This window comes from Chrysemys picta, chromosome 12, assembly GCF_011386835.1.
Source record: "Chrysemys picta bellii isolate R12L10 chromosome 12, ASM1138683v2, whole genome shotgun sequence".
Classification (NCBI taxonomy): Eukaryota; Metazoa; Chordata; order Testudines; family Emydidae; genus Chrysemys; species Chrysemys picta.
In genome coordinates, this window is record NC_088802.1 from 22,313,718 (window position 1) to 22,339,019 (window position 25,302).

Genomic DNA, 25,302 nt, shown 5'->3' on the forward strand with positions numbered 1-25,302 from the left:
ATTACACATGCCAGATTGTTTCTAGACTCTGAGTTCAGGGACAGTGTCTTCCCCCCGTGCCTTTCTTGTCTTATCATCCCACAATCAGTATGGAGTGGGGTGGGTCACTCCCCTGTTAGGGTTGCACATCAGCCAGGTTTTGTCTGTGACTGCATAGACCATTGTTGCAACCAAGATCCACTATCCAAAGAGCCTTATTTTATTACTGCTACATAGACAACATCAAGAAGCAGAAAAGGCATTGCCAGTTCCTGACCAAGTCACCATCACCACCGCATCAACTAGGGGAGAATTTACTCCACTTCATAATTTACAACATAAACTGATCTTTTGTGAGGGGATGAAAATTGTTCCTTTTCCTATAGGGCATTGAAATGCTGAATATACCAGGACATATGGTGTGACATTATTGACACAAACTGTGACTGTATAAACCATTGTTGCACCCAAGATTCTGTAGTGGCACTAAATCTTGTATAAGGGAGGTTAAGTAAGGTGTCTACGAGGAGGTTATGATTTGCTGGCTATGATTATGCTTCCTGTTTGCATGTATCATGTTTGTATTTAAAGTTATAAGTATTGGCTCTGTACTGTCTGTATTTCAAACTTGTGCTATGCTTCTGGGTGACACCCCACACAATTTGCATCAGCCTGGCCTGCTTGATGACCCATTAAGGACCATCAGCTATACAACTGACCCATTGAGAGAAGGCAGATACACCTTGTGACTCAGAAAGTCATACAGGAATATGCCTATAGACACAGCTCTAAGGTTTTCCATTGCCATGTGCTGGGTAGCTTGTATTTGAGACAAAGGTAGAACAAGCCACATGGCAAAAGGACTGCAAAAGGCAGCTGCATCATCTCCATTTTGTCTTCAATCCTGCTTCTCACCTCTGGAGGAACTTTGCTACAAACTGAAGTTCTGAACTAGGACTGAATGACCAATCCAAGCTGTGGATGTACTCCAGGGACTTAATTTGAATCTGCAGTTAATTCCATCATGGTTAAAAGCCTGAAACAAGAACTTATGCCGTTACTGTATGTAATTGATTCCATTTAACCAATTTTAGCTCTCATCTATATTTCTTTCTTTTTTTTTGAATAAACCTTTAGATTGTAGATTCTAAAGGATTGGCAACAGTGTGATTTATGGGTAAGATCTGATGTGTATATTGACCTGAGTCTGGGGCTTGATCCTTTGGGATCAGGAGAATCTTTCTTCTTTTACTGGGATATTGGTTTTCATAACCAGTCATCCACATAAAGTGTGATGCTCGTGGTGATATTGGGAAACTGGAGTGTTTAAGGGAATTGCTTGTGTGACTTATGGTTAGCCAGTGAGTTTAACCAAAGTCCTCTCTGTTTGGCTGGTTTGGCATCCCTTAATAGTAAAGGAACTCCAGCTTTGGGCTGTAACTACCCTGCTCAAAGCAATTTTATCATTAATTGATACTCTCAGTAGTGTCCTGCCAGAGGCCACATCATTCCATTTTTTCTAACAAGTGATAAATGCATATGGAAACTAGACTTCAATGAAAAATCTGAGTCCAAGATTTTAGTTGACTTACTTATTGGTTTTGACTCCTAAGACCTGGCATGGTTCTGGCTATTGACAGAAGTGAAATATAGAACTTAAGCATCATTGTTAAGCTCTGGTATGTCACAAGATGGAATACGATAGATAGCCAAGGTCTGGTATGACAGACCACACCAATTCTCAACCAGAGATATGGACTGTTATATTAGTCATTGCTCTGATATGGCAGAGGGAGGTCTACATATGTAGGAATGTTTTGTCCTCCGACTGAGACTCCTGGCAATTTGCTCTGAAGTCTACATTTAGCTTCAAACTTTCAGCGTGTAAGCAGGAAAGGAAGGGAATATTCTCAATATTTATGGTATTAATTCACAAGACTTGATTAACTTTTAATGCTATGTTCTTCCAATTCAATTGCCCAGTTTGTATTTTTGTTTCTAGACTCAACCCATGGCAGACACAGATTGGAGAAACCAAACGACCGTCACAGAATTAATCCTCCTGGGATTCGGGGATCTCCCTGACCTTCAAATTCTCCTCTTTCTACTGTTCCTAGCAATCTACATGGCAACCGTGGGTGGGAACACTCTCATCGTGGTGCTTGTTGTGACTGATCAGTACCTTCACACCCCCATGTACTTTTTTCTGGGCAACTTGTCCTACTTGGAGATCTGCTACACTTCCACCATCCTGCCCAGATTACTGGCCAGTCTGCTGACTGGGGACAGAACCATCTCAGTGAGTGGCTGCATCACACAACTGTATTTCACTGGTTCTCTGGCAGCTACGGAATGCTATCTCCTAGCAGCAATGTCCTATGATCGGTATTTAGCAATATGTAAACCCCTGCACTATTCAACTATTATGAATAACAGGTTTTGCCTCCAGCTGGCTGCTGGGTCATGGTTAAATGGTTGTTTGGCTCTTAGAATCTTTGTCTTATTCCTAGCACAGCTAGTATTCTGTGGCCCGAATGAAATTGATCATTTCTATTGTGATCCGATCCCACTGATAGATCTCTCCTGCAGTGACACTCACCTTAGCATATTGGTGGATTTGATAATAGTCTCCGTATTCACTCTACCGCCATTCCTACTAACCCTGATGTCCTACGTGTTTATCCTTGTCAGCATCCTGAGAATCCCTTCCACCACCGGGAGACAAAAGGCCTTTTCCACCTGCTCCTCTCACCTCACTGTGGTGACAATTTTCTATGGAACCATAATGATTGTCTACATGCTTCCGAAACGTGATACACTGAGAGATCTGAAGAAAGTGCTCTCTGTTTGCTTCACGGTCCTTACTCCCCTGGTAAACCCCCTCATCTACAGCCTGAGAAACAGAGAGGTCAAGGAAGCACTGAGCAAAGCAGTCAGTAAATGTAGCTTTCACCAAAAAAACATGCAGAGACTCTGAGATAATAATTTAGCCTGAGGTTTTGAAAGCTGCCTGGTTGTTGAAGCGATGCACTGTAGCTCATAATAGCATCCTGTAACCCCCATATTCATCTTTTGTATATGGTTGTGATATTTCATAAAAAACATGCCTTGTAAGGTATCATATGAAAGGTCATGATCTGCTGAAACTCATTGTTCTGTCAAAATATGTATATCAACATTGTATATGGCGTTACGAGATTTTGTTATATGGTTGTTGTTGAAATATGTTGGAAGTTTGGGAGTTGCCCACTGTTAGTTCTCCAGTGACAACATGGGAGCTGACCCACACCCAGGCAGATGTTAAATGACCATCACCACCCATTGACCAGCATGGGAATTGTAAACGAGAGGTTTACAATTCTGTAAGATAATGGGACTTGCTCAACACTGTGACTAAGCAAAGCCCACCAGGACATGTCTGGGCCAGTATTTTTCCAGAGACATGAATTGACAGTATAAAATAAGGGACAGTGGCATCATGAGACCACCTCTCTCCTCCCCCACCTATTCTGGAGCCAAGAAGAACACTGGGAAGCCAAAGACTTTGAACTGGGGAGATTGGTCCCAAGCTGGTAAGGGAATTCAGCCTGTGTATTCAGAACTGTAACCTGGCTTCAGCATCCAGTGGGGTGAGAAAAGCTTTTTGATTCAAATCTTAGTGAGTCTGATGAAGTTTAGGATTTAGAATGCGTGTTTACTTTTTATTTCGTAGGCATAAAGGTCAGAGATAGCTTTTAAGTGATTATAAGTGTTAGGTAACTATCTTTCTGTAGTTAATAAACGTATTTTAATCTTTAATCTTAACCAGTGAGTTTTTCTAAAATGCTTGGGGAATCTGCTCAGATTACAAGGGCCGGTTAACGTCCACTATCCTTTCATGAACAGCCAGGTGCCAGCAATGACCTCTGGACACATTATAGCTCTTATCTGAACTAAACCTGGCTGTGACCAGCTGCAGCAAAGCAACAGCACCAGGCTCACAGGGCCCTTGGAGGCAGGGTGGTTGGTCAAACAAAGAGGTAGACTCACATGCCAGGGATATTAGGACTGTCCAGACCCAGCTGGGAGTTTGCCAGGGCACCCATAGAACTGAGGCTATTTCTCGGGTACAGTCTGTGAAACGGTCACCGAGGAGGAATTCGGCATGTGACCATGCAGGGCAGAAGTTGTTTTGCTGCTGCCAGCTGCACAGAGCAGTTCAAAGTGAGGGAACCTGTTACAATGAGTATCCCTAAAACTGATTGCAATGAATGCACATCCCAAGAGGGCTAGTTCTCAGGACAAAGTATCCAGCAAGCCCCAGGTGTCTTGGACAGTTCTACTGCACACAGGGCCCTCTCCTCAGGGTGTGAGGCAACCTATGGTGAGAGGAAGTGGCTACAACCTACCAACGGGCAGAACTCCTGTGATGTCAAAATGGCAGTGCTGGCTCAGCCACTGGTAGCATGTCAGGGCTTGGCCAGGGGTAGTGGAGCTGGGCACCAGTGAGAACGGTAGGATTTGAGCCCTGCAGAAACCATTTTCCAAGGGAACTAACAGAATTAGGCATCCAAATCCCTTTGAAATGGGAGTCGGATGCTTAACTCTCTTAGATGCCTCTGAGAATCTCAGCCTGGAGAGCCACTGGGATTCTGTCATGGTAGGTTCTCTCGTCAAATTTTTTTGGCTGTGTGTGTGTGTTGTGTTGTCTCTGCTCTGCACAGTCTCAGGCTCTCTCTAATACAGTTTCAATCTATACATTTCCATTGGAAACAGACCCCACAGCAACAGAAATGCACTGGATGGATGGGAAACCCCAGCTAAACCTTTGACAGCCACTGCTATTGTTGCATGTGCTTTTGTAGCCACTAATGTTGCAATCATGCTGTTGTACAGTTTTGTTCCCAGTAGCTATAATTTGGAGCAGCGCACACTTAGCAACAGGTAAGAAATGAGGAAAGATGTGAGTATGCTCTCTAGGGTCACTAGAGGGTAGAGATATGGGAAAGGGGCAGTGGTGATGCCCAGTGGATAGCATCCAAAGTGGAAGTCATGAAAGGAGAATGATGTTGCCAAATGACCAGCAAAGGGAAGTGGACAGAGGTAAAGTTGTATCATACTGATTAGATGGCGAGGAAAGAAATTTGTGGATCAATGGACCTCTATGCTATGTAATGAACTGGAAATATCTTTAGAAACCAAAGTGAGGAATGTGAGTGAGCAATGTATAATTGACGATATTGAGGAATTCTGAAGCTGTGTTAATAAGGGAATCAGAGTCAGACAGCCTAGCTAATCCTAGGTTACCAACACTACCTAAAGATAGGAAAAGTGTACCATGGTGGAACAATGACCAATGGGGACACAAGAGCATCAAGGATGGAAAGAGGCAGCTACAACATCCACTGTAGTTAACTCCAGAAGAGAGCAGAGGATAAGAACAGAGCAATAGATTGTCATGTAGTGTAATGGACCCTAGTGGCAGCAGATTGAAAGAAATGAGGAAAGGTCAGTCGTATTGGCCAATATATTTCAGAACAGGATAAATTCTTGTAATGTGAAAAAGAAAGGTCAGTGGTGCTGCAAGGTGTCCACTAGAGGGCAGCACATTCAAAGCAGGAGAAATGGGCAGCTATTTTCTGAAATGCCCAGTAGGTGACAGCAGATACAGGCTCAATATTATTTATTATTCTATGGGCAGTAGGTTTTAACAGGCCATCACCTAGAATTTCATCATTATGTGAAGTATTTTCTCCTGTGGGATTTTTTTTCCCTTTTATAAGTGTAAGCAAGGTGTGCATGAAATCTCCCCTGACCGCTAGTGATGAGCTGGGGAAGAAGACTTCAGGAACTGACCTTGTTTGCATAGACATGCCCATTCTGCCTATGTACAATGGAAATGCTTTGCCCAAGTAATGACTTTTGGTGGCATTGGATCACAAGTCACTTTGTTACTGGAGCAGGGGTAATAAAGAGTTGTGTATCAATATGTGGGGATCAAGGGTAGCAGAACAATTCTTGGCATACCCTGATGGAGGGACTCACCCACAGCTAAACTGCATTCGCTAAGCAGGAGACATGGGTGTCAAAGCCCAGTGGAATTGAGACAGGGTGGGGACAGATAGTTTGTGGTGTGGTCTTCTTTTCTCCACTGTTTAATAATAGAGTTTAGTAAGACTCACTTGAAAGTCTTGTTGCAAACCAGCAGAATTGAAATCACTAATAACCAGCTCTAAGCATTAGACCTGTTTTGCGGCAGTGTCTTTGATGCCAGAGATGCTCCAGCATGCACTAGTACTTGGGCTTGCCCGCTAATAGCAGAAATCACAGAAAGCCGTGTTAAGTTTTGGACCGTCAAACCACTCCAGAGGGTACAGGGAGTGGCCGGCGGAGTGGCAGATGTCAGGGAAGAACCTGGGTAGCGAAGCGAGCAAGGTGCAGCTTCAGAGCAAGGTGAGGGTTTCTCCCCAACCCTCCCAGGTGGGAGGTGAACTCACGAAGGTGCACTTCTGAACTCTGACCAAGGACAATAACTGTGAGTCGGGTGTGGTGAAGAGAGGGGCACGCTAAAAGAATTTTGGTTGCTGGACTTAAGAACCTGAGGCACAAGGACACTGCCCAACATACTCTGGGGTGGGTGTTTTGCTCATGGTTTTATATTATGAATCCTTCTTGCAGCATTTTCCCAAGTTAATTCCGGGTTGCTTTCCCCCTTTTTATTAAAACTTTCTTTTCCGCACTTGGACTCTGTGCTTGTGAGAGGGGAACTGTTGCCTCTTGAGGTGCCCAAGGGGTAGTGTGTAACTGTCTCAGATTACTGGGTTGGGGTTCGAGCTTCTTTTGTGTTGTATTGTTGGAAAGGAACCCTTAGATATTGAACCCGGCCCCTGTTGCTGCCAACTCCAACTGGCAGAAGGGTTACATACGTAATCAATATGTAACTGGGCAATTTTCGCAACAAAGATTTGGAAACAGAAAATTAGTCAGCTAAAAGCTAGGTTGAAGTGGGACCCTTATTAAAAAGTTCAAACACCATCACCATAAAAACAAACCAACCAACCCAAAAATGGGTTGAGAATAATGTTTTCCCTATCTATTTTGCAACCAAACTAATAATAAATAAATAAAGTGGTTTGTTGCCGTATTTGGGTTCGTATGAGAAAATGAGAACTTCATTCTTGTATACCAACTTCTGGAAAGTAGGTGTATGGAAATGTCGGGGGGGGGGGGACTTTGTGCTTTGAGCAGAATGACCCCAGATTTACCTATTCTCTTTTCATAGGAACATAGGAATTGCCAGATTGGATCAGACACTAGGTCCATCTAGTCTAATATCCTGTCGGACAGAGGCCATAATCAGATGTTTAAGAGGAAAAGGGAAGAATCCCATAGGAGGTAGAGGTAGGATAATCTGCCCCCCATATAGCTCTTGGTCTCTGTTACTTAGATATTGGTTCAAGGCCTGAAGCATGAAGTTTAATATCCCTTCCAGAATGTTGGTTGTCATTAATTATGATAACTCTGGACATTACTGATATCCATGTAAATATCCAGTCCCTGACATTGCAAATGGTGATGCTTTGCAGTTTAATAATAACCATGACATGCCCACAGGTTAGTTACCTTAGAACAACCCTTGTGCACAGCAGCGGCTCCAGGCACCATTGCTCCAAAGGGGGGGCACCCTGCAGATCCCTGCGAGAGCGGCAGTCAGGCAGCCTTTGGTGGCTTGCCTGCAGGAGGTCCGCTAGTCCCGCGGATTCGGCGACAATTCTGCGGCGGGTCCACTGAAGCCGCGGGATCGGCAGAACTCCCACAGGAATCCCACCGAATCCATGGGATCGGGGACCTCCTACAGGCAAGCCACCGGCAGCAGCCTGCCTGCTGTGTTTGGGGTGAAAAAAGGCTAGAGCCGCCTCTGCCTGTGCAGTTACTCTGTACTTAAGGCTGCTTTTCACCACCTCAGGTATTTCAATTAGGATGTGACTTCGAATACATTGTCTCTCCCCTTATCTCTTCAGTCATTAAGACCAGAGATAGGGGAGACTAGTTAGGCAGCCTCCAAATGTCCAGGTTCCATTCCATTAAAGAGTTGACTATAAAAGGACACATTTATGGAAAAACCTTTCCAAACGGTCATCTCTACATTCTCACTGGCACTTTTGCAGGCACAGTTTTGAAAACACCTCAGTGCCACTTGGGATGAACATTGGCCAAATCAAAGAGATCTGAAAACCTAAGACGTTTACTTTAAAGCAGGGTTGCCTCAAAAGGTAGTCACTGTGCATAATATCAATCCTGAGGACTGAGAAGGCTGGACATTTCCTTTCCCATTTCAAACAATATATTTTTTGTTCCTTTGGGAGAGCAGGAACCTCTCAGAAATGAGAATCCAACACACAGACTGCTCAGGCAACCCATAGGGCACATACTAGGAATGACAATAGATCTATAGGAAAGTTATTGCAATAGTTATTAGGATACAGACCAGCGGGCTGTTGCATCAAAAATATGTAAACACATGATGCAATAGCATTAGAAAGAAGCACAGCAACACTTGTCAGAGAGGTCATGCAGAGAAGTACCCTGCCTTGCCCAGCTCCCACTCACTGTTAATGACCCAGCTTTCACCCTCAGTGTCCTAGGCTGAAAGTATTGTGTGGGGGAAAGGTCCTTGCACAGTAGTCCTGCTCCTTGAATATGCCTGAGATCCCTAAAAGAGGGAAGACCCTGCTTGTTGTCTTTGGCTACCTCTGTTCCAGGATTGGTGTAAATAGTGTAAACATATAAGTTACACTAAGAGGCCACATCACTGGATTCTCCTCCAATGGGAAACTGTGACAGTCTAGGTGGTTTCCCCGGGTACAACTGGAACTAAGAGACCCCCTGTGCTGCCTGAACACACTAGCCTGGGGTGTCTGTCACAATGCTCTGCTAGTGACAAGAAGCAAACCACTCCAGGTGCTGTTATCACTCAGTCCAGCAACAGGTGGTATCCCACCCCAGCTAGATTGCATGAATGCTCCAACAGCCACTTATGAATCTCACAGGGAAAGACGCCAACCAGATCCCACCGGATCCCTCCAGCTCCCAGCCTTGTACCTCAGGGATATACCATCTTGGACAGAACAATGACAATTTATTAATTGATTCACCACTTACTTCAAGGGAAAGTGGACATGCACAGCCTGTGCCACCAGAGCAGATTTACCAAACACTTCAGACAAACTCACTGGTGAGGATAAACAAAAAAAGTCAGCTACAAAAGATCAATTTTAAGTGATAGGCAAAAAGTTCAGATAAGTTACCAACAGAAATAAAGGCAAAACATATTCTAAACTAATCATAACACTCTGTAGCCTTACAACTTAATTGATTCTCACCACAGGCTAACTGGTTGCCCTTCATCCAGGCTCTCCCCTTTGATCAGCGCTTTAGTCACTTGGTGGTGGTATTTGTAGATGCAGGTAGAAGAGAGAGAGCATGGCAAATGTCTCTCACTTTTATAGAGTTCTAGAGGAGAGCTGACTTACAAGCTGTCATGCTGGGAAATTGACATTAGATGACAGCAGAGTAGAGGAAATGAAGGTGAGGGGGTCGGAAATACTAACTAGTAACCAATATATTTCATTAGCCTATAACATAATGGGCAAGTTATACTGTAAAATGGCCACTAGGTGGCAGCATAGAACCATTGGGTTAGAAGGGACCGCAAGGGTCGTCTAGTCTAACCCCCTGCCAAGATGCAGGATTTGTTGAGTCTCAGCCACTTAAGACTGATGTCTGTCCAGCCTCCTTTTGGAAAATTCCACTGAAGGAGCAGCTTCAGGGAGGGTGGGGGTTAGGCATTGGTTGCTATGGGAAAGGAGGGTGTTGCAGTTCGAAACCATTCCCACGTGTTATGAACACAGAAGAAGCCAAACCCACGTACCCTTTGGCTTACCATGGCTGCCTGGAAACCAAATTCGGTTGCCCAGCCATGTGTGATGTGTCTCCATACCAGCAGGCATTCAATATAAAAGGGAAAACATGACCTTGTACCTAAAACACATGTGCTGTCTGCTCTGAATTGCTTGATTCACTGTGAAAGAGTCTCTCTTTTGTTCTCAGAAATGTATCTTCTTTAACGGAGAACCTATTGCCTCTTGTCCTGCTCTCTGTGCAATAGAGAACAAAATTTCGCCTTCTTTTTGATGGAAAGTCTTTCAAGTATTTCAAGACTGCTCTCATGTCCCCCTTAATCTCCTCTTTTCCAAACTAAACACACCCAGTTCCTTCAGCCTTTGCTCATATGGCTCGCTTCTGGATCCTCTGGATCCTTTGCAGTTTCTCTACATCCTTTCTATACTTTGGTGACCAAAATTGGACACAGTCTCCAGCTGAGGCCTAACCAGAGCTGAGGAGAGCAGGACTATCACCTCGCGTGACTTGCATGTTATGCCTCTGTTAATGAAACCTAAAATTGCATTTGCTTTTTTTGAAACAGCATCACATTGCTGACTCATACTGAGGTTGTGATCCACCACAACTCCCAGATCTCTCTCAGCAGTGCTGCTGCCAAGCCAGTTATCCCCCATTCTGTATTTGTGCATTTGGTTTTTCTTCCCTAAGTGAAAGCATATTGTAAGGGTGATATATGGGCAGCTATTTTCAGAAATGCCCACTAGATGACAGCATATATTAACTATTAATAAAGGGTCGGTTTAAGTACATTATAACAGGCCATCACCTTGGACAGATATCTCCCAAAAATGTAAGCTGGTGTTCGTTCATGATCTCAAATATTTTACACATAGGATCATTAGACTTTAAAAAGTTGCAACTATACAAGTCACACTGTACAAGTCCCATTGGGCATTGTTAGCTATAAAGCTTTGGAAATACAAAATGAACCAAGTGGGAGAAAGGTTGAAGTGGGACCATATTAAAAAGCTTGAAGACCGAATAGAAATATGAGGCAGCATTTACACTTTGTACATTGAAGGAGAAGCTCATTATCCAAAGGTAGATCAAATGCACCTGCTCATCTCTTCAGGTAAATGCAGTTCTCTTCGATGAGAAAATCCAGTTTCTGCAGAAAGAGGAGAGACAAGAACTTCAGCTGACAAACCTACGTTCTGGCGGCCAAGCCCTGAGCAATAAGAGCTCATCGCTTCAAGCTTGGGCTGTGTTGTGGTTACAGGTGAGCACCATCATACTGACTGTATTTCTATACCACCACCAAACAGAGGCCTGAATGTGCTTTGTGAATATTAGATGGACAAGGTGGTGAGATAATATCTTATATTGCATTAACTCCTGTTGGTGGAGGAAAGAAGCTTTTGAGCTACACAGAGCTCTTCTTCAGGTGAATATTAGCTGTTTTAGCCGCACCTTCCACCGCAATGCCAGTCAGTATTCATAGCAACACCTCACAGAGATGGAGCGTGAGATCCATGTCTGGTGACAGGTCCTCAGTTGGGGATCTGCCCCACTGATACAAATGGAGCAACCTTGATTTACATCAGCTGAGAATCCGGCTCTCTGTGTGCCCAAAGGGGTGGCAAATGCTGATAGTCTTACCAGCCCAGATGACACATGCCAAATTGTGTCTAGACTCTGAGTTCAGGGACAGCATCTCCCCCCCCCCCCCCGTGCCTTTTTTGTTCTTATATTATCATCCCCCATTCAGTATGGAGTGGGGTGGGGTCACTCCCTGTCAAGGCTGGATCCCCACTTTGAACTTTAGGGTACAAATGTAGGGGCCTGCATGAAAACTTCTAAGCTTAACTACCAGCTTAGCTCTGGTTCTGCTGCCACCATTTCAATGGATTCCATTCCTGGGAAACCTTGAAAAACCTTCACCAATTCCCTGGTGAATACAGATCCAAACCCCTTGGGATCTACAACAGGGAGAAATTAACCATCCCCCCTCCTTCCTCCCACCAACTCCTGGTGAATCAAGATCCAAACCCCTTGGATCTTAAAACAAGGAAAAATCAATCAGGTTCTAAAAAGAAAGCTTTTAATTAAAGAAAAAAAGCTAAAAATCATCTCTGTAAAATCAGTATGGAAATTAACCTTACAGGGTAATCAAACTTAAAGAGCTTAGAGGACTCCCCTCTAGTCTCAGGTTCAAAGTACAGCAAACAAAGATAAACACTCTAGTAAAAGGTACATTTACAAGTTGAGAAAACAAAGGAAAACTAACACGCCTTGCCTGGCTATTTACTTACAAGTTTGAAATAGGAGAGACTTGTTTAGAAAGATGTGGAGAACCTGGATTGATGTCTGGTCCCTCTCAGTCCCGAGAACGAACACACTCCCAAACAAAGAACACAAACAAAAGCCTTCCCGCCCCCAAGATTTGAAAGTATCTTGTCCCCTTATTGGTCCTTTAGGTCAGATGCCAGCCAGGTTACCTGAGCTTCTTAACCCTTTACAGGGAAAAGGATTTTGGAGTCTCTGGCCAGGAGGGATTTTATAGTACTGTACACAGGACAGCTGTTACCCTTCCCTTTATAGTTATGACACTCCCCTCTTAGGGCTGCACATCAGCCTGGTTTTGTCCCTTCCTAAGATCCATCCTCCAAAGGCCTGTATTTTGACTGCTACCTAGTAAAAGTCAGGAAACAGAAAAGGCATTGCCAGTCCCTCACCACGTCACCATCACCTCCACAAGAACTAAGGGAGAATTTACTCCACTTCATAATTTATGGCATAAACTGATCTCTGGTGAGGGGGCGTGAATTATCCCTTCTCTTCCAGGGCAATGAAATGCTGAATATACCAGGAAACATTATTAGATTAATTTCCATTAATTATAACAGAAGATCGATGCCTAAGAAAATAGACTGCACTGGAAAACTTAGTTCAACATTTTAGTTGATGTATTTATTGATTTTGACTGCTAAGTCATGGCATGATTCTGGCAATTGCCAGAAGTGAACTACAGCATTTAAGTATCATTGTTAAGCTTCAGTATGTCACTAGATGGGATACAATAGTAGATAAAGAAAGAGTCTGATCTGTCGTATCACTACTGGGCTACCAGAGAAATAAACTGTTATATTAGTCATTGCTCTGATATGGCAGAGGGTGGTCTACATGGATACAAAAGATCTGCTCTCAAACTGAGACTCCTTGCACTTTGACTGAAGTCAACATTTAACCTTAAAATTTCAGCTGGTAGCCAGGATAGGGAGGAGAGTTTCTGAATATTTATGGAATTAATTCAGGACACTTGATTACCTTTCAGCTCTATGTTCTTTCAATTCAATTGCACAGTTTGCTTTATTGTGCCTAGCCTCAACCCATGGCAGACAGAAACTGGAGAAACCAAACGGCTGTCACAGAATTTATCCTCCTGGCGTTCGGGGAACTCCCTGAACTGAAAATTCTTCTCTTCCTATTGTTCCTAGTGATCTACATGGCAACCGTGGCCGGAAACATGCTCATCATTGCACTAGTTGTAGCTGATCAGCACTTTCACAACCCCATGTACTTCTTCCTGGGGAATTTGTCCTGCTTGGAGACCTGCTACACCTCCACCCTCCTGCCCAGGATGCTGGCCAGTCTCCTGACTGGGGAGAAAACCATCTCATTCAGGGGCTGCTTCTCACAACTGTATTTTTTTTCTTCTCTGGCAGCTACAGAATGCTATCTCCTAGCAGCGATGTCTTACGATCGGTATTTAGCGATATGTAAACCCCTGCACTATTCAACTCTTATGAATATCTGGTTTTGCATCCAGTTGGCTGCTGGGTAATGGTTAAATGGTTGTTTGGCTACTACAATCTTCATCTTATTCCTATCACAGTTAACATTCTGTGGCCCGAATGAAATTGACCATTTCTATTGTGATCCCATCCCACTGATAGAACTCTCCTGCAGTGACACACACTTGAGCATATTGGTGAATTTCATACTAGCCTGTGTATTCACCCTGCCTCCATTCCTACTAACCCTGACGTCCTACGTGTTTATCCTTGCCAGCATCCTGAGAATTCCTTCCACGACTGGGAGACAAAAGGCCTTTTCCACCTGCTCCTCTCACCTCACTGTGGTGACAATTTTCTATGGAACCCTAATGATTTTCTATATGCTTCCGAAACATAATACAGTCAGAGATTTGATGAAAGTGCTCTCTCTTTGCTTCACGGTCCTAACTCCCCTGGTAAACCCCCTCATCTACAGTCTGAGAAACAGAGAGGTCAAGGAAGCCTTAAGCAAAGTGGTCAGTAAATGTGGCATTCACAAAAACATGCAGAGACTCTGAGATAATAAAATAGCCTGAGATTTTTAAAGCTATCTGGTTGTTGAAGCAGTCAGTCTGCAATGCACTGTACCTCAAAATAGCACACTGTATCCCACATATTCATCTTTTGTATTTGGTTGTGATATTTCATAAAAAGCATGCCTTGTGAGGTATCATATGTAAGGTCATGATCTGCTGAAACTCATTTTTCGGTCAAAATATGTATATCATCGTTGTATACGTCTTTATCAGATTTTGCTATATGCTTGCTATTGAAATATATTACCCTGTTTCCCCGAAAATAAGACAGTGTCTTATATTAATTTTTGCTCCCAAAGATGCACTAGGTCTTATTTTCAGGGGATGTCTTATTTTTCAGAAATGAAAAATGCCTTATTATCGGTGGATGCCTTATTATCGGGGAGGTCTTATTATCGGGGGGATGCCTTATATTACAACGAGAGGCAAAACTGTAAGTAGGCCTTATTTTCGGAGGATGTCTTATTTTCGGGGAAACAGGGTAGGAGTCTGGGAGTCTCCCACTGTTAGTTCTCCAGTGACAACATAGGAGATAACCCTTATACAGGCAGGCATTAAACAACAATCACAAGCCATTGACCAGCAGGGGTATTGTAAACAAGAAATTCACAATTCTGTAAGAGACAGTTGCACAAGCACCACACAATGGGAATTGCTGAACTCTGTGACTCATCAAGGCCCACCAGAACATGCCTGGGCCAATATTTTTCCAGGGACATGAATTGAGAGTATAAAATAAGGGACAGTGGCATCATGAGACCACCTCTCTCCTCCCCCACCTACTCTAGAGGCAACAAGAATGCTGGGAAGACAAAGACTTTGAACTGGGGAGGTTGGTCCCAGGCGGAGAAGGGAATTCTACCTGTGTCTTAAGAACTGTAATCTTCCTGCAAAATCTAGTGGGTGAGAAAAGCTGTTTGATTCAGATCTTACTGAGTCTGATGAAGTTTAGGATTTAGAATGCGTTTTTTTTTCCTTAGGTATAAAGGTCAGAGATAGATTTTAAGTTATTATAAGTGTTAGGTAACTATCTTTCTGTAGTTAATAAACTTATTTTAATGTTTAATCTTAACCAGTGAGTTTGTTTACATTGCTTGGGGAATCTGCTCAGATTACAAGGGCTGGTGCATGTCCACTAACCTTTCATGAAGTAGCAAACTAATTAATGAGCTTTCATTGTTCAAGAGAATGTCTTAAGCACTTTATCATCTTAAATGATAACGATACATTTCTTGGGGTGCAAGTCTGGAGGGATTTGCTGGTGTCTCCCTCTGTGTAGTTCATGAGTGGCTTGGAGAACATTCATGCAACTCAGGTGAGAGTGTGTGTGTATGCTTGTGACTGGGTGATGACAGTAACTGGGGAGGGGGGAGATTGATGCTTCTCACTATTAAAGCATCATGAGAAACAGCCTAGGCTGGAGAGGTAAGGGGGCACAGCAGTCCCACAGCTCCAGATTGTACCCCGGGGGTCCTGTCACACAGCCCCATTAAAATTAGTTGAAAACTCCCATTGAAAATCTCAGCACTCAGTGTTGTGCATCTAAGTGGAAGAACCAGGCAGGGAGGTGGCCAAAACCATGTTCTCATCATAGAGTTTTCAACTGGGCACCAGGAAGAGTGGACACAATTTTAACCATTTTTTTATATCTCTAAAGAAGCCATTTTTTATCAAAATAAATGGTTGGACAATAAAAATACTAACTTCTGCTGCAGCCTGTATGGGGATGTAAGCCTGAGTAATCTGATGCCTCTGAAATGGCACCTAATTCCATCCCCACCATACGACCATGCAAACCAACCACCTTCATTACACTCACACAGGCCGGATGTAAACAGCCAGGCCCAAGCACTAACCTTTATATACTTCACCAGGAACAGCTTTATAGCTCTTATCTGAGCTAAACCTGGCTGTGACCAGCTCCAGCAAAGCAACAGTTCCAGGCTCACAGGGCCCTTGGAGGCTGTGATTTTGGGCAAACAAAGAGCTAGACTCACAAGCCAGGGACACTGGGACTGTCCAGACCCAGCTGTGGGTTTCCAGGGGACCCGTAGAACTGAAGGCATTTCTGGGGCCGGGTCTGTCAAATGGTCACTGACGAGGGACTCTGCATGTGTCCCTGCAAGGCACCAGCTGCTCTGCTTCCACCAACTGCACAGAGCAGTTCAAAAGGAGGGCACCTGTTACAATGAGTGTCCCCAAAACTCACTGCAGTAAGCGCATGTCCCCAGAGGACTAGTTCTCAGGACATGTGTCCAGCCAGCCCCAGGTGTCTTGGACAGCTCTACTGAATGCAGAGGCCCCTCCTCAACGCATGATGTAACCTACGGTGAGAGGAAGTGATTACCAAATAGCAATGAGCAGAACTCCTGTGGTGTCAAACACAGCAGTGTTGGCTCTGCCACTGTGAGCTTGTCAGGACTCGGCCATAGGAAGGGGAGCTGGGCACCAGTGAGAACTGTAGGACTTCATCACTGCAGAAAGGATTTTCTAAGTGAGCTAACAGATTTAAGCGTCCATCTCCCATTTCAAAAGGATTTGGGTTCCTATCTCCCTTAGATGCCTCCTAGAATCTCAGCCTGGAAAACCACTGGGCTGTTGACACTGTAGTTTCCATCTATGTATTTCCATTGGAAAGAGACTCCACACCAACAGAAATGCACTGGATTAATGGTAAACCCCTGATAAATCGTTGAGACCCGCTAATGTTGTACGTGTAGTTGTAGCCACTAATGTTTCAATCATGCTGTTGTGTGATTTGGTTCCCAGTATAAATTCAAACTCCGCACACCTAGCAATAGGTAAGAAATTAGGAAAGATGCAGTTATTTTGTGTAGGGGCACTAGAGGGCAGAGGAATGGGAGAGGTGCAGCCCAAAGGCCAATGGACAGCAGCCAAAGTGGAAGGGCAAGAAAGCAGAAATTATGTTTCCAAATCACCAAGAGAGGGAAGTGGAAAGGGAGGTGAAGCTGTATAATGATGCATAAGAGGTGAGGAAAGAGTATTGAAGAGAAAAGGAACTCTACACTATGTAATGAACTGTGGATAGTAGCAGATATTATTGAGTGAGTTATAGTTGAAAATGGGAAAGGGGCAGCTATTGGAAGAAAAATCCACTAGAGGAGAGCAGAGTAACAGGCTGTCATGCTGGAAAATTGACATTAGATGGCAGCAGAGTAGAGGAAATGAAATGGGGGTGGTCAGAAATACTGACTAGTGACCAATACATTTCAGCAGCCAATAAAATAATTGGCCACTAGATGGCAGCATAGAACCATGGGGTTAGAAGGGATCACAGGGGTCATCTAGTCTAACCCCCTGCCAAGATAGAGGATTTGTTGAATCTCAGCCATCCAAGACTGATGGTGGTCCAGCCTCCTTTTGAAAACTTCCAGCAAAGGAAATTCCACGAGTTCCCTATGGGTTTTTTTCCATTGTCCTACTGTTCTTAAAGTTAGGAAGTTATTGCTGAGATTTAATCTAAATCTGCTATGCTGCAGTTTGAACCGATTGCCTCTTGTCCTGTCCACTGTGGCAAGAGAGAACAACTTTTCTCCATCTTTTTTATGGCAGCCTTTCAAGTATTTGAAGACCACTATCATCTCCTCCCCTTAATATCCTCTTTTTCCAAACTAAACACACCCAGTTCCTTCAGCCTTTGCTCATATGACTGCATTCCATCCCTTTGATCATCTTTGTCGCTCGCCTCTGGATCCTTTGTAGTTTCTCTAAATCTTTTCTATACATTGGTGACCAAAATTGGACACAGTCTCCAGCTGAGTCCTAACCAGAGCCCAGCAGAGGGGTACTATCACCTCCCGAGACTTGCATGCTATGCCTCTGTTAATGAAACCTAAAATTGCATTTGCTTTTTTTGAAACAGCATCACATAGCTGACTCATGTTGAGGTTGTGATCTACCACAATTCCCAGATCCTTTTCAGCAGTGCTGCTGCCAAGCCAGTTATCCCCCATTCTGTATTTGTGCATTTAGTTTTTCTTCCCTAAGTGAAAGCATGTTGTAAGGATGATATATGGGCAACTATTTTCAGAAATGCCCACTAGATGACAGCATATATTGACTATTAATAAAGGGGCAGTGTAAGTACATTATAACAGGCCATCACCTTGGACAGGCATATTCCAAAAATGTAAGCTGGTGTTTGTTCATAATCTCAAATATTTTAAAGATAGGTTCATTAGACTTAAAAAAAAATGCAATTATACAAGTCACGCTGTACAACTCCCATTGGGGATTGTTAGCTAAAAAGATTTGGAGACACAAAATGAACCAAGTGGGAGAAAGGTTGAAATGGAACCATATTAAAAAGAGTGAAGACCGAATACAAACATGCGGCACCATTTACACTTTTTAAATCGAAGGAGAAGCTCATTTTCCAAATGTAGGTCAAATGTACCGGCTCATCCCTTCAGGTAACTGCAGGTCTCTTCGCTGAGAAAATTCAATTTCTGAAGAAAGAGGAGAGACAAGAACCTCACCTGAGGAACCTACATCCTGGCAGCCAAGCCCTGAGAAATAAGAGCTCTTTGCTTCAAGCTTGGGCTGTGCTGTGGTTACAGGTGAGCACCATCATACTGACTGTATTTCTATACCACTACCAAACAGCAGCGTGATGTGCTTTGTGAATATTAGCTGGACAAGGTGGTGTTGTAATATCTTATATTTCACTAATTCCAGTTGGTGGATGAGAGAAGCTTTTGAGCTACACAGAGTTCTTCTTCAGGTGAATATTAGCAGTTTTAGGACTGGTCTACACTAGCCTGTTATTTCAGAATTAGCCGAGTTATTTCGAAAAAAAAATGACTCCGTCCACATGACCCAACGTTTTTTGTTGTTGTTTTAATGGGCTCTTTAATTCGATTTCTGTACTCCTCCTTGGCAAGTGGAGTAGCGCTTAAATTGAGATCGCAATCCTGGGTTAAAAGTATTGTGGACGCAATTTGACGTTATTGGCCTCCGGGAGCTATCCCAGGATGCTCCCTTGTGACCACTCTGGACAACACGCTCAACTGCATTGTACTAGCCAGGTGGGCAGGAAAAGCCCCGGGAATTTTTGAATTTCATTTCCTGTTTGGTCACCAGCAGCACAGGTGTCCATCAGCACAGTCCACCATCACAGGCGACCATACAGAGTCCACCATCACAAGAGATCACGCAGTCCCGGATTCGCAGACGAGCTCCAGCATGGTCTGAACGGGAGGTACTGGATTTCATCACATTCTAGGGAGATGAGTCTGTCATGGCAGAACTACGTTCCAAAAAAAGGAACGCAAATACCTATGCTAAAGTCTCCAGGGCCATGATGGAAAGAGGCTACTCCAGGGACACATAGCTGCGTCGTACAAAAATCAAGGAGCTCAGGTCAGCGTACCAAAAAGCCAGGGAGGCAAACGGGCGCTCTGGGTCACACCCCATACATTCCGCTTTTACTGTGAGCTCCATGCAATTATAGGGGGTGAAGCCAACATTACCCCACCTCTGTCCATGGACACCTGCAAGGGGGGAGTTGCACAGAGTGAGGAGGAAGTGACATTGGAGGACGAAGAGAAGGAGGAGGAGGAGGACAGTGCACAGGAGGACAGTGCATAGGAGGCAAGTGGGGAATCCGTTTCCCCACTCAGCCAGGAACTCATCTTAATGCTGGATCTAATAGCCTCCCCTCACTCCCAAGGTTGGGCTCCTGTTCCATGACCCTGGAGGAAGTACTTCTGTTGAGTGAGAGCCTGATCGAAGCCACACGATGGGAGGCGTGGGTGAAACCCAGCCACGCTGGATTGTTCACGTTTAGTGTAAAGGGCTCATCCCTGCTCTGAGCCTGATCAGACCCACGTGGTGGGGGGCGGAGGAGGGGGCTTGTTGTGTGCAATGATCATCCCAGAGAGTCCGCAGGCCCTCCTTTCATATGGCAAACCCACGACTTGCTGTGGGAAAGGGGGCCCAGCAGTTTGAAAGCATTGAAATGAATGTAGAAGAAGCAGAACCCCGCGTGCCCCTAGGGGCTGCCTGCAAAATGATTCCTGTTGCCCGGCCGTATATGATGGCTTACTCATACCAAAGTGCCCCCTTTCTTCTCTGCAATGTATTTTTTAAAATACTACCCTCCCTTTTCTTCCTGCCTCAAGGGCAAATGTTTCAACACGGCCCCTATCTACTCCGTCCCAGAGCCTGGTCCAGATTAGAAGGCGGAAAAAACAAACTTGGGGCGACATGTTCACCGAGCTCATGCAGTCCTCCTGCACTGATAGGGCCCAGCTGAATGCATGGAGGCAAAGTATTGTGGAGTCCCATAAAGCATTACAGGAACACAAAGAGAGGAGGTACGCATGCGATGAGAGCAGGCAGGACGCTATGGTCAAGCTCATGGGGGAGCAAACTGACATGCTCTGCTGTATGGTGGATTGAATGCGGGAAAGGCAGCAAGATCACAGACTTCTGCCTCAGCCCCTGTATAATCAAACTTCCTCCTCCCCAACTTCCAAAGCCTCCTCACCCAGTCGCCCAAGAACACGAGGCGGGAGGCTACGGGGACCCACACACTCAACCCAGGAGGATCACCCAAGCACCAGAAAGCTGGTATATGCAAACTTTTGATTTGGTTTCTGGACTTGTCCTTCCCTCCTCCACCACCACCCTAACCCAATCCCCTCCCCCCCCCGCCCCAGTCTACCTTCTAATTTTCCTCAATGCATTGTGCATCAAATAATAAAGAACAGTTTTTAAAGAATTTTGACTTTGTTTGTCTTGAAGTTTCCAGAACCCTATATATATGAAAGGAAATAAACACAACTGTAACACCATACCCTGGCCACTCATGAAACTGGCTTTCAAAGCTTCTCTGATGCGCAGCGCGCCCTGCTGTGCTCTTCTAATCGCCCTGTTGTCTGGCTGTGCGAAATTGGCCACAAGGCGAGTTGCCTCAAACTCCCACCCCGCCATAAAAGTCTCCCCCTTACTCTCACAGATATTGTGGAGCACACAACAAGGAGCAATTACAATGGGGATACTGGTTGTGCTGAGATCTAACTGAGTCAGTAAACTGTGCCAGTGCCCTTTCAAACGTCCAAAAGCACACTCTACTACCATTCTGCATTTGCTCAGCCTATAGTTGGACTGCTTCTTACTACTGTCCAGCGTGCTTGTGTACGGCTTCATGAGCCATGGCGTTAAGGGGTAGGCTGGGTCCTGAGGATAACTATAGGCATTTCAACATCCCCAACAGTAATTTTCTGGTCTTGGAAATAAGTCCCTTCCTGCAGCTGTTCAAACAGACCAGAGTTCCTGAAGATGTGAGCATCATGCACCTTTCCCAGCCATCCCACGTTGATGTCGGTGAAACGTCCCATGGAAAAGTACCCCTTGTGGTTTATGTACTGGCCACTACGGTTTGCTGGGGCCAAGATGGGGATATGCGTCCCATCTATCGCCCCACAGCAGTTAGGGAACCGCAGCGCATTAAAGCCATCCACAGTGGTCTGCACATTTCCCAAAGTCACTACCATTGATAGCAGCTGGTCAATGATTGTGTTGGCTACTTGCAGCATGGCAGCCCCTACAGTAGATTTGCCCACTCCAAACTGATTCCCGACTGACCGGTAGCTGTCAGACGTTGCAAGTTTCCACAGTGCTATGGCCACTCGCTTCTCAACTGTGAGGGCTGCTCTCATTTTGGTGTCTTTGCGCTTCAGGGCAGGGGACAGCAAGTCACAAGGTTCCATGAAAGTCGCCCTATGCATACAAAAGTTTCGCAGCCACTGGGAATCATCCCAGACCTACAACACTATGCAGTCTCACCAGTCTGTGCTTGTTTCCTGGGCCCAGAATCGGTGTTCCATGGCATGACCCTGGCCCAATGCCACCATGATCTCCCAATCTCCACATGCTGTGCATCTAGGAACATCCAGAGCTGGCTCTGGCTTTCTGGCCGCCCCAAGCACAAAAAAAACCCAAAAAAACAAAAAAAACAAAAAACCTGCTGCGCAGCTGGAACGAGTGTGCAGGGGGACTCCCTGCCCTGCAGATGTGCCCTGGCTAGCGGGGGGAGGGGGAGGGAGCTGGGGGGAGATAGAGAAAGCGGGCAGCCAGGGCTTCAGCGGGGTGCTGCCACGCGGCCCCAATCACTGTGCCAACTTCTGGGAGGGCTCTGCAGGGCGCTCCCGCCCTCCGCGCCACTGCCCCCTACAGGGCGGCCGAAGTGTAACAACAACAACAAACCGGCCGTGCCACCCTAGGATTGGGCAGAATGCCACCTCCTACAAGCTGCCGCCCAAGCACCAGCTTGCTCGGCTGTTGCCTGGAGCCAGCCCTGGGAACGTCTGTGTCCATGTCCTCATCTGTATAGTAATTGCACTGTCATCGCTTCCTCGCCTGCAGCAGAGATCTGAGCAGACTCCATGTTTGCTGCGCAATGGTGCCTGCACGGGTAATCCTTGAAAAAGGGCACAAAATGAACTTTTTGGTTCAAGATGGCCGATAAAATGCGGTAAATGGTTGTCTTCTGTAGCTTCCACAGGAGCCCAGGACAGTTTCCGCAGCTTTCTCCAGATTGTCTATGTGGCGCTGTTCATGATGGCCAAGAAACAGCAGGGAATTGTTGCCTTCTGTAGTTTCCAAGGGAGCCCAGGAACGACAACATGGAAAAAGCAGTGAGAGCAGAGTTTGCAGCGGAAGCATGAGCAGAGTTTGCGGTGGAACTGTGCGGTTCTGTTCACGATGGCCGAGAAATGGTGGGGAATTGTTGCCTTCTTAGTTTCACAGGAGCCAAGGACAGACAACATGGAAAAAGTGGCGGAAGCTGTGCGGCTCTTTTCATGATGGCCGAGAAACGGCGGGGAATTGTTGCCTTCTGTAGCTTCCATGGGAGCCCAGGACAGACAATCTGGAGAAAGCGTCAGAAGCTGTCGGACTCTGTTCACGATGGCCAAGAAATGGCGGGAAATGGTTAGATGAAAGAATAGATAGAAAGAGGAGAGGACATTTGAAGTGGATTCAACATACCAGGAGACTGGCGGAACACCATGGTGCACCATCTACTGGCAGCATGGCATCTGCTTTAGCTTTCACGGAGGGAGGAGAACGTGACGGCACACACCCAGAAAAACCCGGGAGAATGTTTTTGACCCATCATGCACTGGGAGCTTAACCCACAATTCCAATGGGTGGCAGAGACTGCAGGAACTGTGGGATAGCTACCACAGTGAAATGCTCCACCATTCGATGCTAGCCTCGGTACTGTGGATGCACGCCACCGAATTCACGCGCTGTAGTGAGGACACATAACATTGAATGTATGAACTCGATTCTGGAAATTCGAATAAAATAACTTTGAATTAATTTCGTACTGTAGACGTACCCTTAGCCTCACCTTCCCACCGCAGTGCCAATCAGCGTTCATAGCACCATTTCACAGAGATGGAGCTTGAGATCTATGTCTTGTGACAGGTCCTCAGTTGGGGATCTGCCACACTGACAGAAATGGAGCTACCTTGATTTACACCAGCTGAGAATCTGGCTCACTGTGTGCCCCAATGGGGTGGCAAATGCTGATAGAGTCTTACTAACTCAGATGACACATGCCAGATTGTTTCTAGACTATGAGTTCAGGGACAGCATCTTTCCTCCCCCCACCCCGCCGCCCCCAGTGCCTTTCTTGTTCTTGTGTTATCATCCCACAATCATTATGGAGAGGGGAGGGTCACTCCCCAGTTAGGGTTGTGCATAAGCCTGGTTTTGCCTCTTCCTAAGATCCATTCTCCAAAGAGCTGTATTTTATGACAGCTACATAGTGAATGTCAGGAAACAGAAAAGGCATTGCCAGTCTCTGACAGATTTTTGTTACCAATCTGCCTGCAGTGTCAGTTGCTCAGGCTGACGCCACAGGATCTTTTGGGGAAGAGATGACAGAACATATCAAATGTCTAAATTTTAAAGCTTTATTAATAAAATAATAAAACAACAGCAGAGAGTGCTGGGAACTCTCCCATGTCACTCGGAGGGGGAAGAAAGCGTTAGCGCCCCAAGCCCTAACCCAAGTTCATACTCACATACGCACTACCAATGACTGGCCAGCCTGGGTGTAACGTTGCAAGAAGGGGGTGGGGAGGTGGACAAGAGTGCTGTCCTGTGCTCAGGCCGTCCAGGTCTGCTGTTGCTCTCCAAATTGCTCCAGCTCTCAGGCGGGTTTTAAGTCCTGGCTCCTCTGGGGGGGAGGGAGGAGGAGAAAGGATACTCCATTTGGGGACCTCTGCTCCTGGTGCCCACTGTGCCAGTCCAAACCGGCTTTTTGTGGTCTCTTCAATGTTCCCAAAACACCCCAGTTCCAGGAACATGAGGCTCGGCTACCCCTTTCGCTATCTCATCTGTGTTTTCCATCTCTTCAGGCCCTAGACTTTGTTTTCCTTCCTGCTGGCCTTGCTGTTTTGCAGGTCTATGCAGATGTATTTTTCTTTCTCACGGCCGCTCGGGCACATTCAAGCCCTCGTTTTTCTTGGCTGTGAGCACTGTCCTTGGGCAGAGGCCAGCGTCTTATCTTCGCACTGAGCTAGCTACAGTGTTGAGTTGACTTGTTCTCTGCTCTTTTCTTATTCTTCCCCCCTTCTCGGCATCTTGTAACCTACAAAGGAAACTGTCGCTCCTCACTCACACATTTAACCCTTCCCAGCATGCTTTGCAATAGTGTTAGCCACATACAATGCTGATCTGCCCTCCCAGGGGACCTACAGGAGAGAGGGGACCGTTGAGGTGTGACTAATTCTGGGTCACTGAGAACGAAAATGATGCTTAAAATTGTTGATTGGCTCTAGTTTTCAAGATATGCTATTGGGTCAGTATATACGACCCTTGATTTGGGAATGGCGGAGGATAAGTGAGTTATAAAGGGATGGGATCTCAATTTAAACCAGAAATGACTAAAATACATCTTTGACTGAATCTATGAATAAATCTATGACTGGTTTTGGACAGTACTTGCTTTTTAGGCAAAACAATGAATGATGCAATCTGAAGCTGGTATTGCATCATAAATTATATGAATTGCATCATGTTATTCCTAG

The 25,302-nt window shown here is 45.3% G+C and overlaps 2 protein-coding genes across 2 annotated transcripts; both read left to right on the top strand.

The window, feature by feature from the left end:
* Positions 1-1,990: 1,990 nt before the first annotated feature.
* LOC135974630 (olfactory receptor 6N1-like) lies at positions 1,991-3,043 on the top strand. The gene has a single exon (XM_065563051.1). It carries the CDS (start codon positions 1,991-1,993, stop codon positions 2,954-2,956), a length of 966 nt encoding a protein of 321 aa, XP_065419123.1. The 3' UTR covers positions 2,957-3,043.
* A 10,209-nt stretch (positions 3,044-13,252) lies between these two features.
* LOC112060723 (olfactory receptor 6N1) lies at positions 13,253-14,215 on the top strand. The gene is given in 1 exon segment (XM_024112470.2): positions 13,253-14,215. A coding segment is annotated over 1 exon segment (963 nt).
* Positions 14,216-25,302: the final 11,087 nt, after the last annotated feature.

What these genes read in the sequence shown, in the direction of transcription:
- LOC135974630 (XM_065563051.1), top strand. Translation starts at nt 1,991, where the DNA reads ATGGCAGACACAGATTGGAGAAACCAAACGACCGTCACAGAATTAATC.